The sequence below is a fragment of the Chionomys nivalis genome, chromosome 1 (genome assembly GCF_950005125.1).
Source record: "Chionomys nivalis chromosome 1, mChiNiv1.1, whole genome shotgun sequence".
Lineage (NCBI taxonomy): Eukaryota > Metazoa > Chordata > Mammalia > Rodentia > Cricetidae > Chionomys > Chionomys nivalis.
In genome coordinates, this window is record NC_080086.1 from 178,942,139 (window position 1) to 178,968,814 (window position 26,676).

General features: G+C 36.8%; 1 protein-coding gene across 1 annotated transcript in view; it reads left to right on the forward strand.

Annotated features, from left to right (window-relative positions):
- Positions 1-26,676, forward strand: part of Slc13a1 (solute carrier family 13 member 1) — a 90,659-nt gene that overhangs the window by 40,141 nt on the left and 23,842 nt on the right. Inside the window, exon 7 of the mRNA XM_057785151.1 lies at positions 14,585-14,736. Within this exon, the coding sequence (XP_057641134.1) occupies positions 14,585-14,736 (152 nt within the window). The remainder of the gene's footprint in view (positions 1-14,584; positions 14,737-26,676) is intronic.

Sequence of the window (26,676 nt, forward strand, 5' to 3'; positions counted from 1 at the left end):
TGGTTTGATAACCCTCTTTGGATAGACATCCAGATAAAAATTATTTTAGGATCTATAAATCTACATCATTACTTTTTTCCTTTTACTAGAATCTCAGTTGGCAATTATCCACTAAGTTTAGAGAAACACAGTTCTGCTTGTAGAATATTGTCTCAGTTCTTACTAAATCCTGTTGACCTGTTATGCTGGTTTTCATTAACATCATCTCCATTTCTTCAAGACTTAAAACACCTTTTTCTGTATAATTACAAGTGACCTTGTAATTTTAGTTCTCCTGTTGCCACTAAAAATTCAGTGTGGAATTCATGCATTGTTTCTGTCAAATACAGGCAAAGGAGTGGTAGTTAAAGAGAGGAAGGAGAACTTAGTGAATGGCGCCACATGATTTGTTTCCTTAGAATAAATCCATATAAAACACTATACTACATTGGACCAGCAGCCCAATTTTTCAAGATTGCTAATTGTAGTCCTACTTAATAAGTCCTACAATAACCATGGCATTAAGAAGAGGAGAGCAAAGCATATATTCCCTCGTTGGGTTGTGTGATACATTAACATGCAACTTAATGGGAAGAGGAAAATTATTGTGGTTCATAGGAATTTCAAAGAGAGAATAAGTTCTATGGAAAGAGAAAATAAATGCAAAGCAAGGTTTAAACCATTAGCTATGTCTACCTGAAACTTTTTATGAGAAAAGGGTCATATATACTTATAAAAATGATGTTATCTTTGAGGATAGAACTATTCCTTATAAAATATTAAAAATTAATGGTGAGATAGGTGTGTTATAGAAACGTAACATTGGAAAATGAACTTTGCATATGCTCATGAAAACTAGCAAGTCTAAACAGAAAGAATAAAGTATGTACACTCATGAAAAGTAACAAGTCTAAACAGAAGGAATAAAAAATGTACACATAGCCAGGAACTTGCTTGGAGATATCTTTAGCAAGCAAGATTTTTGGCACCATGCCTACATTTTTAATTCAAATTTACCTGCTATCAGTTGTGTCCTGGGCCTTGTAGGGGGAGATGTCATAAAACAGACTGCTCTTTATTATAAGCATTTTAGAATCTAGTGATTATAAAACAACAAACAGACGCAGAAAAGCTACAGCAGAATTTACCCAGAGTTCAACCCTCCCAAAAAGAAGCACAATTAGTTTAATATGGGTATGCAATGGAGAAGGAGTAGGAGGTAAAGATGTTTGAGTCCTGGCGGAATGACAGTCTTCATGAGAAGAGTGTAAATTCCTAGTCTTTAAGAATAGTTGTATTTTATTCTAATTTTGACCCCAGCCTATCCCACAACCTGAAACATGGTAGGTAATAAACATTCGCCAATTCAGGAATGAGTGACTACGAAACGAGAAAATAAAAAAGACAGGCTAATCAGAGAGCATATTCGTTAAAAGCACAGCACAGTCGAACTCCCAGCACAGGTACTAGAGATGAGTGAAATACAAGGGGCAGTTCTTTGAGCCGACAGTGGAGTTGGAATGCGTTGTCTGAAGATAATGTTGTGAAAGGCAATGGGTGTGGACCCTACTGTTTTCGGATTAATAAGACTCTGGAAATGGGAAATTTATAGAAAATGTCTCCACTGTTCTAAACTGAGGGTAGACTGGAATATGGTACATTGAGATGGGAAACACAGAGTGAGGAAACCTTACCCTTGGAAAAAGTAAAACAGTTGGAGGCATACTGTAAGCAATAAAGATTGATATCGGCATTTAGGAAAGAGAAAAAAATGTTAAGTTCTGATTCTAAGGGCTCCTCAGATTTTAATACTTTAAAATTCAGCTATCATGGAAATAAGTGGGTTTTTTTTGTTTTTGCTGTAGAATAGGCTTTTTAGAAAAGAGAACAAACATTACTTTGTATATACAGAGTATATTTTTATTTAGTCATTGAGATTTTCACACATTTATGTAAAGCATTTTGATGGTATTGACTGTCACTTCCCCTTATTTCTCCCAAACTCTCAGCCAAAACCTGTCTCTTAACCATTTTCTTATCCCTCCCCCTTTTTAAAAATAAACCATGGAGTCAAATTAGTGAGGCCTATAAGCACGCGTGTAGGGCCACCCAGTGGATCTGGAGCTACACTGAAGAAAACGCTCCCTTTCTAGCAAGGAACAACTGTCAAGGATTCCTCATGTAGGGGTTGACTTCATGAGCTCCTCCCCCAACTATTCTGGAGTTTTTACTTGGTTGATCCAGTGCAAATCTTACATAAGCAGCTATAGCTACTGTGAGCATCCGAGTTCTTGGCTCTGTTACATCCACAAAATGATTTGGCGATAGCCTTCCCTAACCTCTGGCTCTTCCTTGATGTTCCTTGAGCCTTAGGGAAGGAAGGCATGATAAATATTCCACAATTAGAGATGAACATTTTATAGTCACTTAAGCTCTGTCTTTTGAGCAGCTGTGAGTCTCTGTATTAATTGTGGTCCCACTTCCGGGGTGGGGGCTTTGATGAGATCTGAGAAGTGCATTCATTTATGGGTATTTAAAAGGTAGTTTGATACCGTGTCGATTTAGCAAAATAATAATAGTAAGTTCTTTCTTGTAGCCCGTAAACTGCCCAGCCAGGCTGGTTTGGGTTCACATATCAGTTCTGTTGTATGAAGTGGGCTTTAAATTACACTAAAAAGTGGTTTGTTATTCCTGTAATATACACACCACTCAATTCAATGAGCATATGCTGTCAAACTTGGTCATTAATATAGCTAACAGGGTTTATATTTGGGTGAGACTTGATGATTTTTCTCCCCCACAAGCCTGGAGAGCACCTCTTACCACAATGAAAACCTCCCATGTCATGATCAGCTTGGTTTCTCCAGGTTCTGTGCCTAGCTGTATGGTATCTTCAGAAATAGGCTCTTACCTTCAAGTTCTGTTGAGTAACCAGGAGCAATGACAATAGGGTGCATTATTTTGAAGTTCTATGACATGCCTCTGATCAACAAATCAATGAGAGCCACACATGGCACTGGGTTCTTTATTTGATAACCTCTTGTGTCTTGGAGAGCACTATTCGCCTGTGTAGGGCAACTCTAAACCCTTTTTAAGACTTACTTTTATTATGTTTAATCTTGCATATGTGTGTTTCTCTTTTATGTATATGGGTATGTACGCGTGAGTGCAGGGGCCCTGAGGAGGCTAGGACATGGTGTCAGATCTCCTGGAGTTGGAGTTGCAGGCAGATATAAGGTGCCAGAAGTGGTTTTAGGGAAGTGCATTGGGTCCTCTGCAAGAGCAATGTGTGTTCTTAATTGCTAAGCTATCTCTCCAGTGTCCATACACACACACACACACACACACGGTTTATAAAATAATAGGTTTCCTTATGACTCTTTCAAAACCCCTTAGTGTTAATGTTCCCTTTCTCACCCTCTTGTCGCTCTTACCCTCCCACCTCCTCTCCACTTTATCCACAGCCTCCCAATTTTTCCATTTTTTGCCTTTATACCACATGAGCTCTACTGCTCCCCGCTTAAAAAACTCTCCCTAACCCGCCCCCCCCCCATTAGCCCTTCTTAGTTTCCTGGCTTCTACAGGCACTCAAAAATAAAATCTACAAATGTAAAATGATTTTGATTCTTAGCAAATATAGCTCTCTCTTTTCAAGAATAAACAAGTCATGTGGTTTATATAGCGATTATAAAGAACTGCAGCTGTTCTTCATCAGGCTTACATTAGACAATTTCACACTGACTGACTATATGGAAAAATATATACCTAATTTATCTAGTTATGAAATAGAAGGCATATTTGAGTTCATAATATTTTGTTTGTCTGCACTGTTCTTCAAGTAGATAGGGTGTTCTATTGATTAAAATAAACCTGGTATAGTTTGACAATGCATTTTATCTACAAGCCATAAAAGATAAAAATATTACTGGAGATGTGATTACAAGGGACTGGAGAATGGTCGATATTTAGTGTTCCTTGAGTCTCAAGAACCGGTCTAACAGTGCCCACATCTAAGGGGCACTTTCCTATGCTGCATACCTAGCAAGGGGAGAATTTTTTTCCCACCAGGCACTCCTCTCACTATAGAGCAAGGTCTAAGCATTAACAGGTATCCTCCTGATGCCAGGAATTAAAGTGATAGGTAAGTAGCTGGGCCATAAATTCCACACTACTCTGTAAAAACACCTGTAACATTTATAGAGAAAGGAACTGGAAAAAGAAATGGTGAGCACAAAGAACCCTGAAATACGTGGGTGATGATATCTCTCGGGTTCCACATTACAGATAGAAAACCAGACATCCCTTGTAGGATTTTCATGAGAAATGAATTCTAGGCCTCCGAAAATGAAATCGCAATCAGCATAGGAAGCAACCACCAGTTCTTTGGCCTCCTCAGTGAGCATTAGCATTATTCGAATAGACAGCTCAGAGTTTTATTCTCTCATAATCTCTCAACCTTCAGGCATCTTTGGATGAACAAAATTGGAAAATTGGTATGTTTTTATGAAAAACTGAGATAATTGTTTTTTATTCATTTAATATAACTTGTTGTTCCTCAAAGGTAAAAAAGTTTAAGAGAAAAATATCCTTGAACAAATTGGATCAAGCTTTTAATTTGGTGTTGTTTAGTCTGGGGGTGAAAATTCTTATGACTGAGAATTAAATTATAGAAGACAACACTTCTTAGTTCTTGCCAAGAATTCAAAGTCTGGTAAGCGTAGTAATAAATAGAGTTCTTGACATTAGGAATGAAGCCCATTAGTTCTGCAAGGCAAGGCAAGAGCAATTTAGACACCTGGCCCCAGACTAATTATTAAATTGGTATTTTAACTTAAATAGCAGTGGCTCTATAGATGTAAGCTTCTTCTACATTACTCTTCCCCAACCCTTGACCAGGTGAAATTCAGTCACCGGGAAACTACAGTACTTGTTGTGTAATGCTCAGTTCTTTTTTTTTTTCTCATTTTTTTTTATTCTTTTTTAATTAAAATTTCCAACTGCTCCCCGTTTCCCATTTCCCTCCCCCTCCTCCCACATATTGCCCCCTCCCCCCGCTCCCCTCCCCCTATCCCCACTCCTCTTCTCCTCCCCCCAGTCCATTCCCCCTCCCTCTCGATACTGAAGAGCAGTCCAAATTCCCTGCCCTACAGGAAGACCAAGGTCCTCCCACTTCTATCTAGGTCCAGGAAGGTGAGCATCCAAACAGGCTAAGCTCCCACAAAGCCAGTTCATGTATTAGGATCGAAACCTAGTGCCATTGTCCTTGGCTTCTCATCAGCCTTCATTGTCCGCCATGTTCAGAGAGTCCAGTTTCAACCCATGCTTATTCAGTCCCAGTCCAGCTGGCCTTGGAGAGCTCCCAATAGATCAGTTCCACTGTCACAGTGGGTGGGTGCACGCCTCGTGGTCCTGATTTCCTTGCTCATGTTCTCCCTCCTTCTGCTCCTCATTTGGACCTTAAGAGCTCAGACCGTTGCTCCAAATTGGGTCTCTGTTTCTCTCTCGATCCATCGCCAGATGAAAGTTCCCATGCCATTCTTCTTGGCCTCTCGTCGGCTCTCATTGTCCGCCACATTCAGAGAGTCCGGTTTTATCCCATGTTTTTTCAGTAGCAGTCCAGCTGGCCTTGGTGAGCTCCCAATAGATCGGCCCCACTGTCTCAGTGGTTGGGTGCACCCCTCATGGTCCTGACTTCCTTGTTCATGTTCTCTCTCCTTCTGCTCCTCATTATAACCTTGGGAGCTCAGTCCCGTGCTCCAGTGTGGGTCTCTGTCTCTATCTCCATCCATCGCTAGATGAAGGTTCTATGGCGATATGCAAGTAATTCTCAGTTCTTATTTGACTTCAACTTAGAGGTCTTCTTTCACTTCTGCAAATCTCATGACTGAGAGATAACATTTACAGAAGAGCTGAGTATGGAGAAGGGGATAACCATACATTCTCCGGGAACTGCTTCCACCATTTAGGAGCTCACTTTAGATTTCTAAAAATCTGAGTAAATTGGGAGCATGGGGGCCTTGGGAGAGGGTTGAAGGGGAAGGGGGGAGGCAGGAAGGGGAGCATAGAAAAATGTAGAGCTCAATAAAAATCAATTAAAAAAAAAAAACTTAACCAAAGTTGGAGTTCCATATCCTACGGTGGCTATACTTCATTGTATTTCAGTAAAATATTTTATTATTAATTATATATTTTCCTAGTAAACTTTTTAGTTTATGTACTGCAAAAATATTATTGAGCAGAGAACATAAGCTCAGCCACACTGAAAGCATTTGCAAGTTAGTCTAACCCACCAGAAACAAAAAGCGTCTGTGTGTCTTCCTTGGTTCTCAATTTGCTTTCTTTTTTAAAATATATTTTGAGTATTTTGCAACTTATACATACATATATAGAGAGTCATTGATGGACCTATTCACTAAGCTTTAAACTATATTTTATAACCTCATTTTCTGTACTAATATTTCAAAGCTTTCTAAAAAGTCATCATTGTTTAATAAACTTACTTGTGTCCTGTTTTAATAACTTTAGTTTCTGGTGCCTTCGTTGGCCCCTTCCTGACCATTTTTGCTTTCTGGTCTGTCTCATGCTGCTAACTATTTTCTTGTGTGTTTCATGCTTCCAAGTGTTGAAATGTTAATTTTCCTTGAAATCTCCACAGGGAAAAAAATCTGAGTTCAGAGTTGCAGCTGCCTACAGGAGTTTTCAATCATAGTACCATATTTCCTGCAACATACAAGTAATGACCATTTGTGCTATGAAGTGCTTATGATAGGAAATTTCAGGATATTTTGTAGTTTTCTGTAGGATTAGTTGACACTTCCTTCTCTCTGCAAAGGTTATATTCATTGTGAATGTTTTCCTATACTCATCCCCCCACATAGCTGGCCTTGGACATTATCTTCCATTCCAAATTCCCTTTGTATCAAGATAAATGAAATCTCTTGAGCAAAGTCAGACATGATTCTCCCTTATATTAAACTCACTTGCACTTTACAGTTAATACAGATTTCTTCTTTCATGCAGTTTCATGAGATATTTTTTCAAAATGATGTTTAATGTTTTTAATTTAAAATTGTTTAACCAGGAGTTTGATTTGTTGTGAAACTAAATAGACAATACGCTATTATCTATCTATTATTTCAGGCATTTCACTGCTATAGGAAGAATATCTTGTCTCTAGATCTCATATGTTTTTCTGTTAACTAGAAAACTGTAAAGGAAGCTTCCAAATACTTAGCATTTAACATAATTCAAATTTGTACCTTGTAGCATGCAAATCATGATTTTTTTTAAAAAAAAAAACCTGCTGAAAAATAGCATATTTTTAACATTGAGTAGCCTCCATGGCCTGAATGTTAAATTTTGAAAACTGTTCTGTACCTCTCCCTATTGCTTTGTAAACTGGTATTTACATTCACAACCTGAACCATAGTCCTTTAGTAACTTCAGAGCACGGAAACCCTATTTCAAGGATTGTTCTCGATCATTTCATTTTTATTGAAACCCTGAGTTCTCCAGGCTACCTCTGACTAGATCTGGAACAGATCTCCATGCAGTGTTCACCCTAAGAGTTGGGGCATGAACCCTCCCTTGTTTTTGATTCGGCTCACTTGTTTATTAATTACATGCAGAAACCATTTCCTTACAGAAATTATTTCAAGCCATAAGCACCTTATGGAAAGTCAAGCTTAATTAAAGCTAAATAACAGTATCTGTTACCCATTGAACCGAGCCCATGGAAACTCAATGTGCAAACAGAATGAGGCCCAGTGTTTTCGTACCTCTGTGCCTTTGAACGTCCACTCTCACTCTCCTTCATTAGTTATATCATCTGCTGACATATGGGGCATAAAGGCCCCACAGTTAACCTGTTGATTCATTAACAGTAAAGAGTTATTCATTAAAACAACAGCAAGTAAGGGATTGCCCTGAGGCTGTGCATATAGTTAGAACAAACTCTACCACCGAACTATATCCCCAACGTAATTTTCTCTTTTACTTTTATTCAAGACATGGTCTCACTAATTTTCCCAGATTGTCCTTGAACTCATTATTGTAATCAGAGACTACCTGCCTCACCCTTCTAGGTAGATAGCTATCTTTGCAGTCACTCTGTATAATAGAGACCTTCCTGCTTCAGCCTTCTAGCTAGATAATATTATAGTCCTATACTATATTTGTTGTTGTTGTTTCAATAGAAATATATGCATCAGAGTTTCATTGAAATGACATGTTAGACAGGTCAGTTTACCCCAACTCTATTTGAATCTTCATTAAATTAAGAATAAGTAGAATTTTAAGCCATAATTATAATCAATTTTGTAATTATAAAGGCAAGGGAAAAAAGAAAAATAATTCCAGAAGCTGGAATCCTGATGAATGGGTGGAAAAGACTTGGTTATCTGTGGGCATTGAATTGAAAATCAATACTAAAGAAAACCAGTAGCTAAATTTAAATAGTGCATTCTTCAAAATATCTATGTCAAAAGGGGAGAGGGCTGACAAACTTTGCTTCTGAAGCCATTAAATCTCCAAATGTTTTCCTCAAATCCACTTAGACAGCTGTTCCTCCATCAAGGAGAAGTGTTATCTTTGGAATGGCAGCACAGGCAATCAAGAAAATTTTTAGAGATGTCTCTGAGTCCGGGGGGGCGGAGCGGGCAGAGATCCCAATGCAACTAAGGGCACCAACTAAATGTTCATGCCCTGTGTACAGGGAACCTGTAGCTCCAATGCCCTCCAGGAGAGAGGGCAGTTGAGACCTGCTTTCTATGCTGGAACAAGCATCCCACTCTAATGCCCTCCAGGTGTCAACAGACAGCAGTCCACAAAGGTCTTCCCTGGGGAATGCAATCAGTACAACAGAATAAACAACAGCATCCTGACTTAAAGTTTCTGAGAGAAGGCCTGTCAGAGAAGTTCCGAGCCAAGAGCGAGTCCCACAGCACACACACAGAGCTTCTGAGCAGTGTTTCACTGCTTTAAATATGAACAGGCAACCCCAAATTCCTAGATGTCTGAAGAAAGCCTGAGGCATGAAGAAGAAGTTCCAAACAAACAACAAAATCAGCTATGTGCAGGAAAACAGTCAATGCAAGGAGAGGAAAATATGAGAAAGGAAAACATCATTATGTTTAGAGAGGTCAAGGAAGGAACTGCATTTATAAAATCTAAACAGCATTCTAGAGAAGAGAAAGGGGATACAAGAAATATAAAGTAAAGAAATATACAATGTAAATAAGTGTATGAAGTATAAATAAAATGTGAAGGTTTCAGAATATACTGTAAAGGGAAAATACAGATGGTGAAATATGGAGAAAAAGACGGAAGAAAGTAATGAGGAACTCAGGTAAAGGGTAGATAACAAAGAGGAGTAGAACTTTGAGAAATCCAAGAGTATTTCCACGCTGGAAGAATGGAACATTTATCATTAAAGTCCTTCTGATGGCAGCCCAGAAAGTGAGCAGACCTCACAGATCTCATTTGAAATCTGAGAACTAAGAATACCATGGGTAGAAAGAGTACACTCCACGTTTCCAACTTTCAGAAAAGCAAAGGGAATGGGGACTGATTCCTTTTAAAAGACTTAAAAAATATGGATAGCTGAATACTTCTCTCTATTTACCAGAATATTAAAGACAATAGAAAACCAAATTGTGCCTTCAAAATTCTAAGTTATGCTTGCACCATATCCCATCAATATCAATGCCCAGCAAAAACAGCAGTGAAGTAGGAGTTATCTAGTTCACTCTTTGGAATTCTAAGGGAAATGACCAGATGAAGATGTCCTGGCAGATATCATACCTAGATAATAACACTGGAGACTATTTGATGTGTTTAAAGTAGCCTAGCATTTGATTGCAATGGGAGAAAATCTACAGAAGGGAATAGTCAGAACTGAGAGGTTTTTCCACAAAATCCTGAACAAGAGAGTGGTATATATAATTTTATAAATTCTATTATCTGCTTCTGTCTATCCATGTATCTATTCCTATCCAGGTTTTTCATATTCACTGAAACACTGAATTCTATCCTAATCCAAATTATGTTATTATAATGTTAAGATCATGGAAGGATATAAAGTCTAGGTGTGTTGAGGGAAAAAAGTTGGCAGGGGGATGTTAAATGCTGCCTAAGTGGAATATAAAAATTATGTTGCAATGCCTATATCTGAGAAAGCAGGATATGTCCCGAGCTGGAACTGGTGGTGCAGGCATGCATTTACAGCTACTTGGGAGAATGATGCAGGAGAATTTCCAGCTCGAGGACTGTCTGGGTGGGCTACAGAGTGAATTCAAGGTTAGTCTAAGGGGCTTAGTGTGACCTTATCTCTAAACAGAGAAGTAAAAAGCTCAGAGATGCACATGCAATGTTCTAGGTTCACTCTCTAGTGCAAAAAAGAATTGACAGTATGTGGATACTAAGGCGGGTACACATATACACAATAAGATCTGCAAGATTGTAAGCTAGCTGTTGGCAAGCTAAAACTGCATAGCAAGAACTAACAGCCTTCATAATCATCGTTTTATAGTGATTGGAATATAAACAGAAGCCCTGATGTGTTCATAGTGTATTCAGGTCATTCCAGTGAACAAATCTGTGGGGTCTCTAGAGACTATTGGTTGGCTGTTGGTAATTCATATGCACAATTTCAACATTCAAAGTTGGAAGTGTGCATCTTGCTCCTGGTATCTACCATCATTGCCACCAGGAGGCATCGCAAAATGATACCTAGGTCTGGGGTTTCTGATTCATCTTTGATTATGCCTCAGATTTCTGCATTTGGTCGTGACTGAATTGGAACTATTTCAGTTACTCAGAAGATCTGGAAAAACACTAGCAAGGTCTTAGATGTCGTATCTCCATGTGTTAACTAAAGCACTACTGTATGGCAGGTATTGGAATTGGGTCAAACTCTTAGAAGTAGGTTTAAAACCTTACATAAATAAGAAACCCATTGGAAGGCAGTGTAGTGAAGAAATCACTAAGAGGGAGCTAGGTTTCAGGAGCTGTGACTTCAGTTCTGTGGGGAATGGCTGTCACATTTAAGGCTTATTTTATTATCTGAAACAAATGATGTTTGTTCCATGTCAAATATACATATCTGTCTGCTCTAGTGGCCTATGACCAATTTACATGTTAAAAAACCCTTATAAGTGCTGAGGATACAAAATATATCAACAAGGCAGCAGATACTATAATTACATGATCAAGAAATACTATTATTAATATTTTGGCATATTTTTTAGCATTATTTCTAGTCACCTATGTACATGTGTGTATACTTTTGTGTTTGAGAACATGTATCAACCTGTCTACATTATTTCACAGAAGTCTCCTTCATCTTATTACATAAGCACTCTCTCATTGTAACATAACCATGACACAAGAGTCTTCCTGGCCACTTCATAACTCATATTTCCAGATGCTTCACATTTTATTTTAATCCTCCTTTTCTTTGAAATTCTTATATCCATATTCTCCTTTCCCAACACCTGACTCAGTAGAAAACAAACATACAACACTCACCAAAAGCCTCCACTATGAAGCCACAGAGTGATGATTTTCTCATCTTTTATTTGCAAACACATGTGTCCTCTTGGGCGGGGTCTAACTGTCTATTTCAAGTGATTCAATTCAGCTTCTTATTGCTCTGGTGCCAAACACTTAATTCTAGATTCAAGTTATTGTCTTAAGAGGACATCGAAGATGAATTTGTTATAAAGCTTTCTTCTTTATATAATTTCTGGATTAGCAATTGGCTCTCCTTGCTTCAGTGTAACGGGTTGATTTCAGTTTCCCATGCCCAATACTTTTGTAAATCTCAGGTTCATGTTCACTAGGATGGGAAAAATGTGTATCTCCCATTCTACACCAAAAACATTCTTTAAACCCTTAATGGGTGTGATCAGTTAGTGATTATGTTTACTTATTGTGAAATTTGAATTGACCTTAAACTTTTCTGCCTGTCTAAATCCATTGTATCTACACAAATATCGGTTAATGTGCTCACACTGGAATTAATGCTGCTTTTACATTCTCTATTTTAAAAAAAAAGACTGTGGCATCTCAGTATGAAATTATTTTTATTACAGACCTGCCAAGGCATTTCAATGATTATGTTTATATGCAAATATTTGAAGTTCATCTTCCATATAAAAATCTGTATTTTTATTTGCTTTTAAATCTGAAAGCTTTAACATCAGTGGGGAGCAATACATAAACACATTTTCAAAACTCTGCACCTATTAGTTTTAAAATGTCCAAATTATACACCACTTCCTGGGTTGTTAAATGTCTTTTTATAGTAAAAATATTTTATATATAAGCCATACATTTCAGGTTTCACTTAGGTTCACTAATGAATTTTTAATAAAGTTTGCAATATTTTAAATACCTTTTGGGTAACTTTTAAATAGAAAAAAATCACAAGGAAGAATACAAATCATTTCCATATAGAAAATACAAGGCAAATAGTCTTTATAAATTTCTTTCTTTTGGGTGAAGAGTAGATACCTATGGGGGATGACCTTTAAATTAATTAAAAAGTAATGGTAAATTATAGTCCATAGTACCAGACCCTGCCATTTCCACATCCATGATGACTTTTAGAGAGAAGTCATTTTTTCTTATCATGAGTTTGTTAAAGGCCTTACCCTGTCAATATCGCAGCTAGCATGCTTATCTGTATGGAATACCAATGCACCTTGTTGTGCTTGGTGGGTGGGAGTACATTTTGTGGAAGGCATTTTATAAAATATTGTAAAGGTTCTTTACAAAATGAACTGCAGAACTAACCTATGATCCATCAATACTATTTCTGGGCACATATCAAAAAGAAATGCAATCAAAGTTATGGATAATATCTAGTCCCCATTATTCATTGTAGCACTATTACAATAGCCAAGATACATGGATAAATGTACTTTTTAAAAATGTTCTTGGGTACCAAGATAACCTGTGGATGCACTGATAGCAATTCTTAGCTATTTAGGATGTGTCTGATATACTACAGATGTAAAAATATTCTTACATATTAAAATATATATGGATACAGCACAATACATAACAAGTGCTAATATAGTTCCTAGATTTATTTGAAGATTGAAGCATAAAGAATAAATGTAAAATCATCAAAGGTTGAACCATGGAGTCTCAAAGATATTACTAAATCAACCCAGGCCAGAGATAACATAAGATGACATTATGGCTTTGGTTATGGAGGAATCTAAACACATTTGCAGCACTTTAAGTAAAAGGAAATAAATGGAATAAGTGAGCAGAGTAAAAGAATACTTAAAGAAGCACAAATAACACAGAATAAGAGTTGCAGCTCTGGACTTTAAAGCAAAACAATAATTTTATTACCCAGCATTGCCACGTTTAGGCACTGACTCTTGGTAATTTATTTAGCCTCTCTGTGTCTTATGTCTTCATCTGTAACTTGGTTTAATACTGCCCATGTCTCTAAGATACAAAATTTACATGGATAGAATGTAGTTCAGGAAATCCTTAACTGTATAGTGTGTAAAGGTGATACTGAGCAGAAGCAAGTTGGATGTGACTAGCTCCTGCCCCTGTGACTTCCCTCCCTGCCAGGCTGGACAGCAACCTAGAATTGTAAGCTGAGTTAAGTTTACAATTGTAAGCTTTTTTCTTTTTCTTTTTTCTTTTTTTTTTCCTGTATTTTTGTCAGGATATTTTCTCACAAAGCAGAAATGAAACTAGGACCAATATTTTGGATAAAATGGAGAGACCAAATCGGACAGAATCATTAAATGAAAACACTAAATAACTACTTCAGAATAAAATCAAAAGCATAGAAAAGAATATACAACTTATATCATGGAGAGAGAGAGAGAGAGAGAGAGAGAGAGAGAGAGAGAGAGAGAGAGAGGGAGGGAGGGAGGGAGGGAGGGAGGGAGGGAGGGAGGGAGGGAGGGAGGGAGAGAGAGAGAGAGAGAGAGAGAGAGAGAGAGAGAGAGAGAGAGAGAGAGAGCACATGCGTGCATGTATAGCCATGCAGGATATTTTGGAAGCTGTAGTGAGGCACTTACTGACCATGTACCATCAATAACATCAGGAAACTATAGGAATCTTTGGAAGTTATAATGAGAAGGAAGAGATGAGGGAAGAGTTGGCTTAGAAACTGAAGAGAAGCATTAAGGAATGATTGAAATTATCTTTGTGAAGTATTTCAATGTTTTATTTAAATGTTTATTTTATTGTTACAGTTCTATGAACAAGAAGGTATTATGTTATTAGTCAGCCCAGGCTACTATAACAAAACACAACAAAATCCCATTAACCACACTTTAAGTGTAGGATTCAGGTCTGGCAGGTTTAGGGGGACTGGTAAAGACTGCTTCCTGGACACAAACATGGCTACCTCCCTGCATTTCCACTTGGTGGAGAGAAATCTTAATGCCTTCTTTTAAAGGGGCTTTGATCTCACCTCATGGCGTTAACTCTAATTACCTACCAAAGGTTCCATCTTCAAACACCATCATGTATATGACACTGGAAAGTTGTTGCACATTTATTGTATAAGAAATGTTGTTCTGACCACAAGTAGAGCTGTTTTCATGATGTATTTTCTTATTAACAGAACAGAGTCACAGGAGTAGCTTATCGGTCAAAGAGGGACCACATGATGTGTAAACTCATGTGTTTATCTATTACTTACTCTTCAACCATTGGTGGGCTGACAACAATCACTGGTACCTCCACCAACCTGATCTTCTCTGAGCACTTCAATACGTAAGTAAAATCAGATTGGTGGTTTAACAAGTGGGCAGCAAACAAACCAAAGAAGTTGTTCTTACCTGACTAATCAAATCCAGGGACTGAACTGTTATTTGGGAGTAACATATTGTCGCTTCTTATGAGAATGTCTCTAGATCTAGAAACCTTCCTCTGGACTGAGGATGAAATATGCAGGATCTAGTAAATTAATATCTACTTGAAATTTCATTATGATAATCTAAGATCAGATCATGATTTTATTCTGCCAACATCACCAATAGCAGGCTTATTATGTATGGGGTGTAGCAGAACTCCCAACTGAGTCTCTTACCAGAGAGGGAAAATTTGTTTCATTGTAACTAATTCAATAATGTGACAATGAGTGGGCATGCAAATGCAGTGTTGCATGAGATGGTTTATGAAGAGATTGGCTACTGAGCATTTGCACTTAAATGGTGAACTGTGAACACAGGCTCTAATTGCAAGAGGCTGAAGTTGGCAACTCCAAAAATATCTGAAGCATTAGGTAGCTACCAAAGATGAAAGTACCAGAATATCCTAGGGAAATGTAAATAATTAAATTTACAGTTGTGAGACCAGAATTTTATAAAAATTGAGAAATCTGCAATTTCAACCATGGTACCGTTTTAGTTAAAACTTCTACAACTTTGCTTCCCTACTTTATAAAATTTAACCCAAAATAATATTTCTAAGATGTAATTCTTCATATGTAAAATAGTCATATTTTGTAAAAGTACTATGAGAATTAAATGTGTAAATAATGCTAAAATGTGTTGCATTGTGTAAAGCTGTTGGAGCAGCCATTAGAAATACATGCTTTTGTTTGAACTCAGAAAGAAGGTTTATTTCAAGTATTAGAGGTACATTTTATATCTGCTGGAGTACTAGGAAGATGTATGGCATTTAAGAAGGCCAAGAAGAGGAGATAGACATTTCTCATGAAAGATAGGGCTCAGAATCATAGAATTCATTACACTCTAAGAGGCAGAACCCCAGGCTCTTTGGACCTTCTCAAATTATTTGTAAAATGTTTTTCATACAAAGTTTCTCCAACAAATCCAACCCTAAGAATGTCCAAAGAGAAGCATCCTATGTACAAAGAACAATGATGTAGAAGTTCGGGCTCAGCACTGAATACCTTTGTGTGCATTTAATGTTTCTGTGGATACACATCTATTTTAATTTATTTATTTTAATATAAATATATATTTATGCTATTTTATGATTTTAAGAACAATATTGATAATGTTTTCCCCTTTCTCTATTCTTCCAAGAGCTTTCTCATCTTCCCATCTTCCTATTCTCTTTCTTTCTCTCTCCCCTAAACAAGACGAAAATTAAAATCAAAACAAATTAGCACATGAAAAAACAAATTAAAAGTCTTAAAAAAATATGGAGTACCTTCTCCATTGTTTAGCTATACCTGGACATGGGGTCTACTCTGAAATGTGATTGATATACACAATCACATTGGAGAAAGCTGAATTTCCCCTTTCCCATAGATATCCATTGCAAATAGCTTCTTGGTTAAAATGGAGCTTTGTGTCCACTTCCCATTCTAGTGATGCTTCATAGGTTCAACAATCACTTAGGAGGAAATATCTGAAAGGTTCTTGATTCATAAGTGGAGGACATCTGAAAATCAGTGTGGAAGGGCTGTATCTGTGAACACCCAAATTCAGAACTGGAATTGCACCTGAGTCATTTCTGCAAGCTAGAATTATACCCATGGTTAAGAAAAGAGATCCCACGTCTCAACCAGCTCTTCAGAATCTTCTTCCTAATGTTGAGACCCAATTACTACTGTTAGTGGCAGAGGACTGCAGTTAAGTATAGGATAGTTAATGAAACCACATTCTACAGTTGAATCCATGCAGACTTTGCCCCTAACCTTCATGGTCCTGTGTAGTATATCAACCAGTTTTTAAAAATTACTATTTTTTCATCTTTTTCTTGATTGTTTGCATGCACTAATCTATTTGTCGTACCAGGTCAAGAGCATTTTAAAGAATTTGAACAAAAGTTTCAAACTATTTTCATGAATCTAATGTCCCTGATCATAAAATTTGACTAAAATTTCCTTTAAATTTAAAAAATGCTTAAAATACACCCTGAAAGGAAGTGTTTGCCTTCAACATTTTGCCTTTGCACTAATAATATATTGAAAGAGTGATTATAAAATCAGATTCACCATTTGATAGAAATACTGTTATAAAAGAGAAAATATATGTCATTTTATAAGTTTTATATTATTAAATAAAATAGATACTTAATGAGCTTTTCCTTGAATACCCCTTTGCAAAATACAGTAGTATCATAAAACCACGATAGGACAATGTTGATTCAAAATGATTGAAAAAATATCAGAAGCTTAAAGCTCTCTAACATATACTTTTTTTTTTTACATATTTAGAGCTAGAGAGATATTCTGCTTTATTTAGAAATTTACTAAGACAATACAAGCTCATCTTCCTACGGCTTGCTGTTGTTTTGAAGAATGATGAATTTGCAATTTTTTTCTTCCAAATGCTAAAGACTACAAAGGAACTTGACTATCAGCAGTTTCTGTCACTGATATTTAAAGTAAGGTCCATATCCCAAATGCACTATTGAAAGGAAAATATTATATAACCTGTTCTGAATTCTTTTCCAGCTATTTACCTGCCTATTTATCTTCTATTTACTATATCTACCAATAAATCCATATGTCATTTTTATAGATAGGGTTGAGAGATAATAATAGAACATCACAAATAAATACTCTAGTACCCTCTAAAGGAGTCCTTCTGCTATATGCTACAAAACATTTGCTAGTGGAAATCTGACATGATTCAGAAAGATATTCAAGGCAAACACTATGTACAGTAATAAAATTAGTACAAATAACTCATAAATCAATGGAGCAATGTCTACAACATATTTTCTAAGGACTGGGGTAGTATCCATTCTCTACGTAGTTTAGAGTATCAGTGGGCTCTCAGGTTGGCATTCTAGGAGTCTGTGGAAAGGAAACCAATTAGGAGTGCATTGCTAACATGATGACAAATGATGAAAGGCTACTTCTGAGATGTTAGAATTTAAATCTAAGACACTAGACGACCAGAAGGTCATTATAATTAATTTTGAGAGTTTCAGGTTAAAGAGGGGTTAAAGCAACTGTGGTATCTCAGTGGTTCCAAGAACTTCTATAAAAGAAAAGGCAGATTCACTGGAAAAATTAACACACTTAATTGGGACAGGCTAACATGTCTTACTAAGTACCTAACCACAAGAAGATCTTTAGCAGATTTTGAAAGCTTATTCACCTAAGGTAATTATAGGTCAAATAGCATATCTTTAAGAGCAGAGCTTAAATACTTGAACATAGAATTTTTAAAAATTGTCGGAAAAATACTAAGGAAAAGTTAAAAGAATACCAATAGGAAATGCTGCCCATAAAGAGGGTGAAGGATGTTAATTAAAATAGAAGAATCAGAAGTACTCAGAAGTAATCAGAAGTACTCGGTGTTCTGATAGCCAAAACTGAAGTCCACTTTCAGAGGAAAAGGTGAAATAGGGGCTCCTGAAGGGAGAAAAGGGCAAGAAGATGGCTGAGGAAGGACACAGTTCCTCTTGATGTTCTAAAAGAGAGTGGGCTGAGTGGAGCAGTGAATGGTGTACACATTTAGACTGATGAAGAGTGGAGGAAGTCCACAGTGGGGAGAAGACACAAAATTGACATTATTCACATTTGAAAAAGGCAAGAATAAATTTGGGCCTGGTCAAAACTCAGGGGGAATTCTTTTAGAACAAAGGTAAGATTTCATTCTGCTTTTCACAACTGAGATAAATAAAAAGTCTTGGAAAAGGGAGGCTGAATGGAGAAGTAAGGAGGAGAGAGCTTCTTAACAAGCATTGCTGGAGACCAGCTGTAGCAAGATATGTATGGAGTCCATAAGCACTGATAGTTCTTAAGGCTCATCCTAACAACTGAATAATGTTTACATCAAGATATACTTGTGAGAAGAAATGTATTATTGAGAATAGTTATTATTTTTGTAGTAGTAGGGGAGGTTTTTATGCACTGTTGCCACAAAATAAATGACAGCTGTCAGTCAAGAAAGAGCTATAGCAAAAGAAAATGGGATGTTATCCCAGGTAAAATGACATAGTTTGATAATTATAAAACTACATTATTAAGATTTTAAGTTTTAACTGTAAAATTATGGGCATAGAAAGTATCTTGGAAGGAATGCTTACGTTAAGATCATCACAGTCATTCTTCTTAACTGTGTGCCCAGTCGTTACAGCAGTCCCCTTATCTACACGAGACAGGCTCCAAAAATCTCAATGGAAATCTACGCCTATTGATAGAATCGAACCATAATGTGGCACTGGTTACATATATAGTACTGAATTTGTAAAGTAGTCACTGTAAGATATTTTTACAATACCCATCAAAACTTAGAAGAGCAACAGACTGTAATGGAGGTTATAAAACATAGCTACTTTCTTTCTTGAAAGAGTCAAGGCAAGTATGAATATTTTTAGATGATGGTTGATGGCTGATAGCTGCTCTACAAAAATTGAAACTGTGGCCAACCGGTGGACTATTTTAAGGTTCGTGGAGCCAGAGGATAGTAAAAAAAAAATCCTTTTGTGACTGGATGGTGGTGGCACATGCCTTTAACCCCAGTACTGGGTGGCAGAGGCAAGTGTATCTTTGTGAGTTTGAGATCAGCCTGGGCTACAAAGCAATTTCCAGGACAGGCCTCAAAGCCACACAGAGAGACCCTGTCTCAAAAATAAATAAATAAAATATGAAATGAAATGAAGGAAATGCATTTGTTCTTGCCTTGGTTTCAAAGCCTATCTGGCTACCTTATTGTCTTTGCTACTCCCAGATGAAGAAAATAAATTTATTTTCTCCCAACACATTACTAATTCCAAACAACTACCATGGCTTTCACTTTGGAAATGAGCAGTATAAATCTCTTAGAAACTAATTCCCTGACATGTACCAAAGAGGAAATGTGGGGACCAGTAAAATGCCTAAGCAGGTAAAGGTGTTGCCATCAAAATGGGCAAGCCGAATTTAATTCTTGGAATCTAGATTATAGAAGGTAAAAACCAACTGCTATAGGCTGTTCAATGACCTCCATATTTGTTCTGTGACATGAACATACAGATACACAAAAAAACCCCACACCCATCATACACAAATGCATAATCATTTTTTTTTAATTAAGAAATGTAGACATCAAAGACTGGATCATATGTCAGTTCAGATTTTAGTCCTGTCATATATCAGCTTAACTTCTTTCAAGATCAGGCTTTTATCTAAACAGGGGAAATATTAGTTTATTAGCATAAGATTAAAGTGCACAGCATGTGTGGCTCTTCATAGGGCCTGGGGATGGCAGCATTGTCAACTGCTCCACTTTGTAGCCACCTTGCTCTTCTGTTGTTCTTTGAGAATCCCACATGTCTGGCTTTGATCATATCCACACTCCTTTTTCCGTCTTCCCCATGTCTACGTGCCACTTTCTTGCCCTCTCATCCTGGTGTCCTTCATGTTTTTCCATATCAAGGCCAGTTTGTGCTACCCAGATATTCTTGGATGTATGTCTCCCACTGAAGCATGGTCAACTTTTCAGGGGCTATGCTCCTAGGGAAAATCGACCCTTCCCTCCCAGCAGCTGACAGTTTGCAATTGCTCCCCAGCTAGAGACAGAACTTCACGCCCACTGCCCCTTCCTGCTGGGATTTAGTCTGCTTGGACTTGCCCAGGTCTTGTGCATGCTGTCACACTGCTGTGCGCTCATATGCGCTGCTTGTTCTTGCTGTTAGGAGTTGTGCCTGGCTCCTGAAAACAAAAAGCAGTCAACACTTTCAGACTTCTGTTAAAAATAAGTATCTCTCAGAGTCCTCAAATCCAAACTGAGAATCAGCTTAGCCTTGCACAATTAAAAAAGTTCTAAACCAAAAGGATTATAATAAAAACAGATTATAATCAGTATAGACACCAACTCATTATGACTGTTAATGATCCAGATCTTCAACATGACTGTAGATTTCCATATCTACATCCTTTCTTTTGAGGCTGTTTCTGTGCATTTTTCATTGATATTAAAGTTAATTTATCGTGTTCATAGTTGGTCATAAGAAACACAATAACAATGCTATCTTATTCACTTGGAAATACACATGCTTTATGTCCAAGCATATCTGTTTTAGGTGAAAAAATTGTAGCTGTTTTAAATGTCCTTAGAATAAAAAAAATTTTATGCTAGTTTATGGGTATTTTATGACATACATAAAACTTTCTAATTTTAGATGAAACCTGTAGTTGAAGACACAGTGGGTTAGTGATAAACAGTTTTCTTTGTTTTAAATTGAAACTTCTCCTGGGTTGAAAATTCTACTTGACTTCACAATCTATGACCTTAAGTAATACACTTTGTCCCTAAGACTTAGGTCTTTTACCTGTGAAATGGAAGTGCCATCCTCAGGGGATTTCATTAGAATTCAAAGTTCTTAGCCTACTTGCTCATCCTTGCACCTTTTCCTGACCTCTTCAATCAAGGTGAGCCTAAGCATGCACTGAGATACAGTTTCACACCCGAATCTCTGTTTCATTCCTGCCTGATCATCCTTCCCTGGCATAGAATCCCACCGATGCACTAATGGCTTCCCATTTTATATCTGCATCTCTGCCCTTTCCTCTTAACCCTGGACTCATGTCCATAAAGGTCTATCAAAGATCACTTGGAAAACTAAAGGGCATATCAAGTCATTCTGAATCACCTGTTCCCCAGTCAGGCCGTCCTTTAGACTTCACCATCTTCATATGTGGCACATTTTCTTTATATCTATGAAAGAATTCTTATGCTCATGGATTTGTAGGGTTGCTATTATGAAAATAGCAATCCTGCCAAAAGCAATCTGTTCGTTCATATATTTCTCATGAAAATTCTAATGCAACTATTCTCAAAATTTCTTCTTTGAAAATCTTAAAATTCATAAGGAATCACAAAAGACACCAGACATGCAAAACAGTCCTGAACAACAACAACAAAACATTGCTGGAGATATACCATACCTTACCTCAAGCTATACTACAGAGTCATAGTAATAAAAAGCAGCATGGAGGTGGCGCAAGAGACACATTGGTCAGCTGAATAGTGGCATACAACTGAGGACCCAGAAATAAGTCTATATATGTACAACCACCTGATTCTTGACAAAGACACCAACAATACACATTAGAGAAAAGACAGTTCCTTTAAAATTTTAAAAATATATAATTATGTCAGTTTCTCCATTCCCTTTTTCCCTCCAAACCTTCTCAGACACCCCCTCAAATTTATGGCCTCTATTTCTTTAATTATATATGCATAATATATAATAATTATATTAATAAAAAATAATATATAAACACATTGCTAAATATATAAATACCACCTGTTCAGTCAATATAATGTTACTTGTATGCATATTATTTCAGGGCTGACCATGTATTGGATAACCAATTGGAGGCTCTTCCCTGGAAAAGACATTTTAGTGGCATGCATACCTTGGAGGTAACCAATAGCTCTCTACTTGGACTCAAGGCCCACTCTGCAAGAGGGGAGTCATGCATGGTACTGCAAACTTATCCAGCTACTCAGGGTTAGTGAAGTTATACTCTTGGAAAAGAATCTGCAAAGGCTAATTTACCAAGCCCCCATAATTCCTAACTATATTTTCAATATTTATTCTCATATCCACAGGCAAAACACCACTTTCCACAAGTACTGCGGGGAAAATTGGATATTGTTTGATATTCAGACAAATGAGATTTGATCATAATCTCTTACTCTGTATCCATTTATTTAAGAATATCAATTTGTAAATGGATAAAGCCTGTTGCTTTCTTTTTATCTTTATCACCACCAACTAAAACTTTAAATTGACACATTAAAAAATTCTTTATATTTACAGGATGCTAAATTATGCTCCAACACATAGTTTCCAGGTTCAAATTATTCACTATTATGTCTTTTATGATTAGCTATAGTAAAATTGTAGCAAATTACAGGGTTTCATTCCTTAGTGGCTGAATACCACTTCATTTGTATATCTGCCATATTCCCTTCACTCATCACTAGCTGACAGTTTGATCACATCTCATGGCAATTAAAAAAAAAACAAAAAGTACAATAAACATGGTATTTGTAATTTTTTTTTCTACTAACTTTGCTCCTTTTGGATATATGTCCACTAGTGAGACAACGAGATCACATAGAAGTTGCATTTTCAAGAGACTTAGAGGCCTGTATTGTGCATTCTGTCATTTCCATTGCTACCAACAGTGAGTAAGGGCTCCGTTTGCTCCACATCCTGGTCAACACTTACCTTCTGTCTTTCATCCTTGCTAACTCAGTTTTACCTTAAACATCATTTCTCTCATTGCACTATATAAATATTCTCCCTTTCCCAACTATTTTTATTTCATTATTCTGCTTGATTTTCTATTCTATTGCCAGATTTTCCATTTATTATCTGTTTGTCATATTTTAGTATGAATTTCTTAAGAACTTGTACCTTATTATGCTCATTTATCTTTATATCACCAAAACAAGGAAAACGCCCACCGCTAATACTCATATTTAACATAGCGATATGTTCCATAGTTTGGGGTAAAAATAAAAGGATGTTATCAGGACTGAATTTTTTAGCACAATTCATGATAAAAAATATGGATAGTTATTTTGGATATAAATTTTCATTTATTAAATTATATAATAAGAAGAGCCATGGGAAATTAATGCCAATGGAAAATAATTCTTTTTTAATATTTATTTATTTATTATGTATACAATATTCTGTCTGTGTGTATGTATGTCTGCAGGCCAGAAGAGGGCACCTTATTACAGATGGTTGTGAGCCACCATGTGGTTGCCGGGAATTAAACTCAGGACCTTTGGAAGAGCAGGCAATGCTCTTAACTACTGAGCCATCTCTCCAGCCCAAATAATTCTTTTTATAGCATACTATTTGGCATATTCATTCTAGGTATGCATTACAGTAATATTTATAGGGCCATATTCCTGTATAGTTATTTATAGCCTTCTTTACTACTCAAGAAAAGAAATAACCACACAGATTTAGTTTTTCAGGGTTCTGTTGTTTTTCCTAAATGAACTTTCCTCCAAGGCAAAACTTCTGAAAAGTTTTTTTTCAATCAAATATGCTCTCTAGAAGTCTATCCTGTGGGAGCGGGAAGCAATGCAGCCTGATTTCACGGTGTTATAAAATGGTAAAAGTAAAGTGAGGCTTTGGGGACATTGCTCTGATTCTAATCCATATCATGCATCCAAGTATAAAAGGGCTGGACAGAAAAACAAATGTCATTCTGCAACCCATGTGTAATACGACTAATGGAACGTTGAGCTTAAGTGTGTCCTCACCCATGTTTAATATGACTGATGGAACACTCAGCGTGAGTACATCCTCACATGCTTTATTTTCCAATTAAAAGCAGCAGAACCTCCTGGACATGGTAAAACATTTTCTTTTCATCTAGTTCTATATATTTTTAGACATTTTAAAAATTATCATTTGCCAGTTTCTATTTATGTAACTATAAACCAATCCTTGACTGTCTTCCAGGTAGATAAAAATATCATTTATTATTAAGCTGATAATGCTAGCTCCAGAGGTCAGGAGATTCAAGAGTTTTTATAAGTTCAAATAAAACTATAGAAAAAAAATTACAAGTCTAAATTTGTGAGCAGCTAATTATTGTGTGGAAAAAAAGTATAGATTTATTAAAAGTCATGGGAGCAGCACAAGCAAGGTGCCTCTGAGTCTTTACATTACTAAGAAGCTGTCTTCAAGAAAAAAAAATTAACGTATGTAACTTTACTACGTACATGTAATATAAGGCATTTCATTTATATATAATTTAATTTTTCACGTAATATATTTTGATCATGCTTTCCCTCTCCCAACTTCTCCCAGATCCTTCCCACCTCCTTACCTGTCTGACTTCAAGTTCTCTCTCTGTGTCAAAACTAAGGGAAAAATCAAAATAAACAAACAAAAAATCCAATGAGACAAAAGAATGCCCAAAGAAAACAAAAAGGCCACAGAAAGCAAAACTAAAATGTGGAGTCTTTGTATTGGCCAACTGCTCCTGGGCTCGATGCCTCCCTGTGGTGTGGGTGATATGCCCAATGGTAGTACATAGGAAAAAACTGACTTTCCCTTTCCCAGCAGGAATCAATTGCATATAACTTCTTAGTTCATGATGGGACTCCATGTCCACCCCAAACAGAATGACCAAGATCAAAATTTTTATGAATTATATTCTTTTAATGAAAATATATTTTTCCCTCCCCAGGTCTTCTCAGTTCTTCCAAATCCACACCCTTTCTGTCTCTCATGGGCATCTAAGGAATAAAGACAAAATAAGATAAAACAAAAAGAAACAAAATAAGACAAACAAACAAATAGAGGAAAAAAAGAGTCAAAGAAAAAGCATGAAGAGCACACAGGTTTGCATACACAGGAATGCCATAAAAAGACAAAACTGGAGGCCATAATACACATGCAAAGTACCTATAAGGTTTTAAAAGAAAAAAAGAAAAGCAAAATCTCCAATGCAGTGCTATGAGACAAAGACCCTCCAAAGATGCCTTTGAATTTGTTTTATGTTGGTTAGCTATTGGTGGGGTTGACCTTTAAGAGTGGTTCATTTTTTCAGTGAGAATCCCTTGGAGAAAACTAAATTTTCATTAACTAGTAGTTATTAATTGGAGCTGGATTCTATGTTAGGGACAGGAGTGCGTGCTTGTCCATTTCCCCTCTCAACTCTTAAGTCCTATCAGGTACAGACCCATGTTGGTACCCTGGTTATGCTGCCTCAATCTCTCTGAGTTCATTGTCAGTGGTGCTATGTTTCAAAAACCTTGTTTCCTTGGTGTCCTCCATTCCTTCTGGCTCTTACACTCCTTCTGGCAAAGGGTCCCACGGGAACCCACAAACAACCCAGGGTACCACCAAAGCTTTTGGTTGCTCTCCACAAATTGATAGTATTGCCCCATTGTTGAAGACTACATCTACACAATTCATTGAACACAGAGAATTTGAACTGGCGCCTACATAGAGTCTTCACCCCTATCCCTAGCGTTCATGCTACTGGAAGGTACTCTGCATTCTATAAGAGGAGAAAGGTAAACACTAACACAGCTACAAATCCTTCAGTATACAGTGATAACCTATACTCAAGATGAGCTGGTACAATAGTGGCACAAATTTTGTGGGCACAGCCAATGAAGATTTGATTTGATTTAAGGCCCATGCCATGAGATGGAACAGATAGATACTTGACACTCTCGGGTAGCCACAAACCCAACAGTAGATAACCCAGGGACCTAGAATAAAATAAAATACTATGGTTCTACTAAAGGAACATAGAAATAAAATGACTCCTACCCACATTCTGCTATATTCATAGATTAGTGCTTTGCTCAGTCATCATCTGAGAAACTTCTGCAGCAGGTGGGAACAAATACAGAGACTCACAAATAGACAATTTTCAGAAAGCTTTAAAAGGGATGTCTCCATCAAAATTTCTATGAATTTAAAAAAGTTATGGCCTTACTATGTAACCCAGACTAGCCTAAAACTTGAAATCTTCTATTGCAGACTCTCGAGTGTTAACTTACAAGGTGCCTCTAGGCCTGGGTATACAATTTTCTTAAGTAACAAAATGCAGTCTGTTAAGTAACAAAATGCAGTATGAAATGTTATCCGACTTTTCCTGAAGAGATCTGAACAAATGCCTACTCACCTCAAATATAGTACCCAGAACAGGTCAATCATAAACTATTCTATTAAGTTCAACTTGGAGAAACATACTGGAGTTCCTTATAGGAATTTGGATCGCTCAATGACAGCTGCACCACT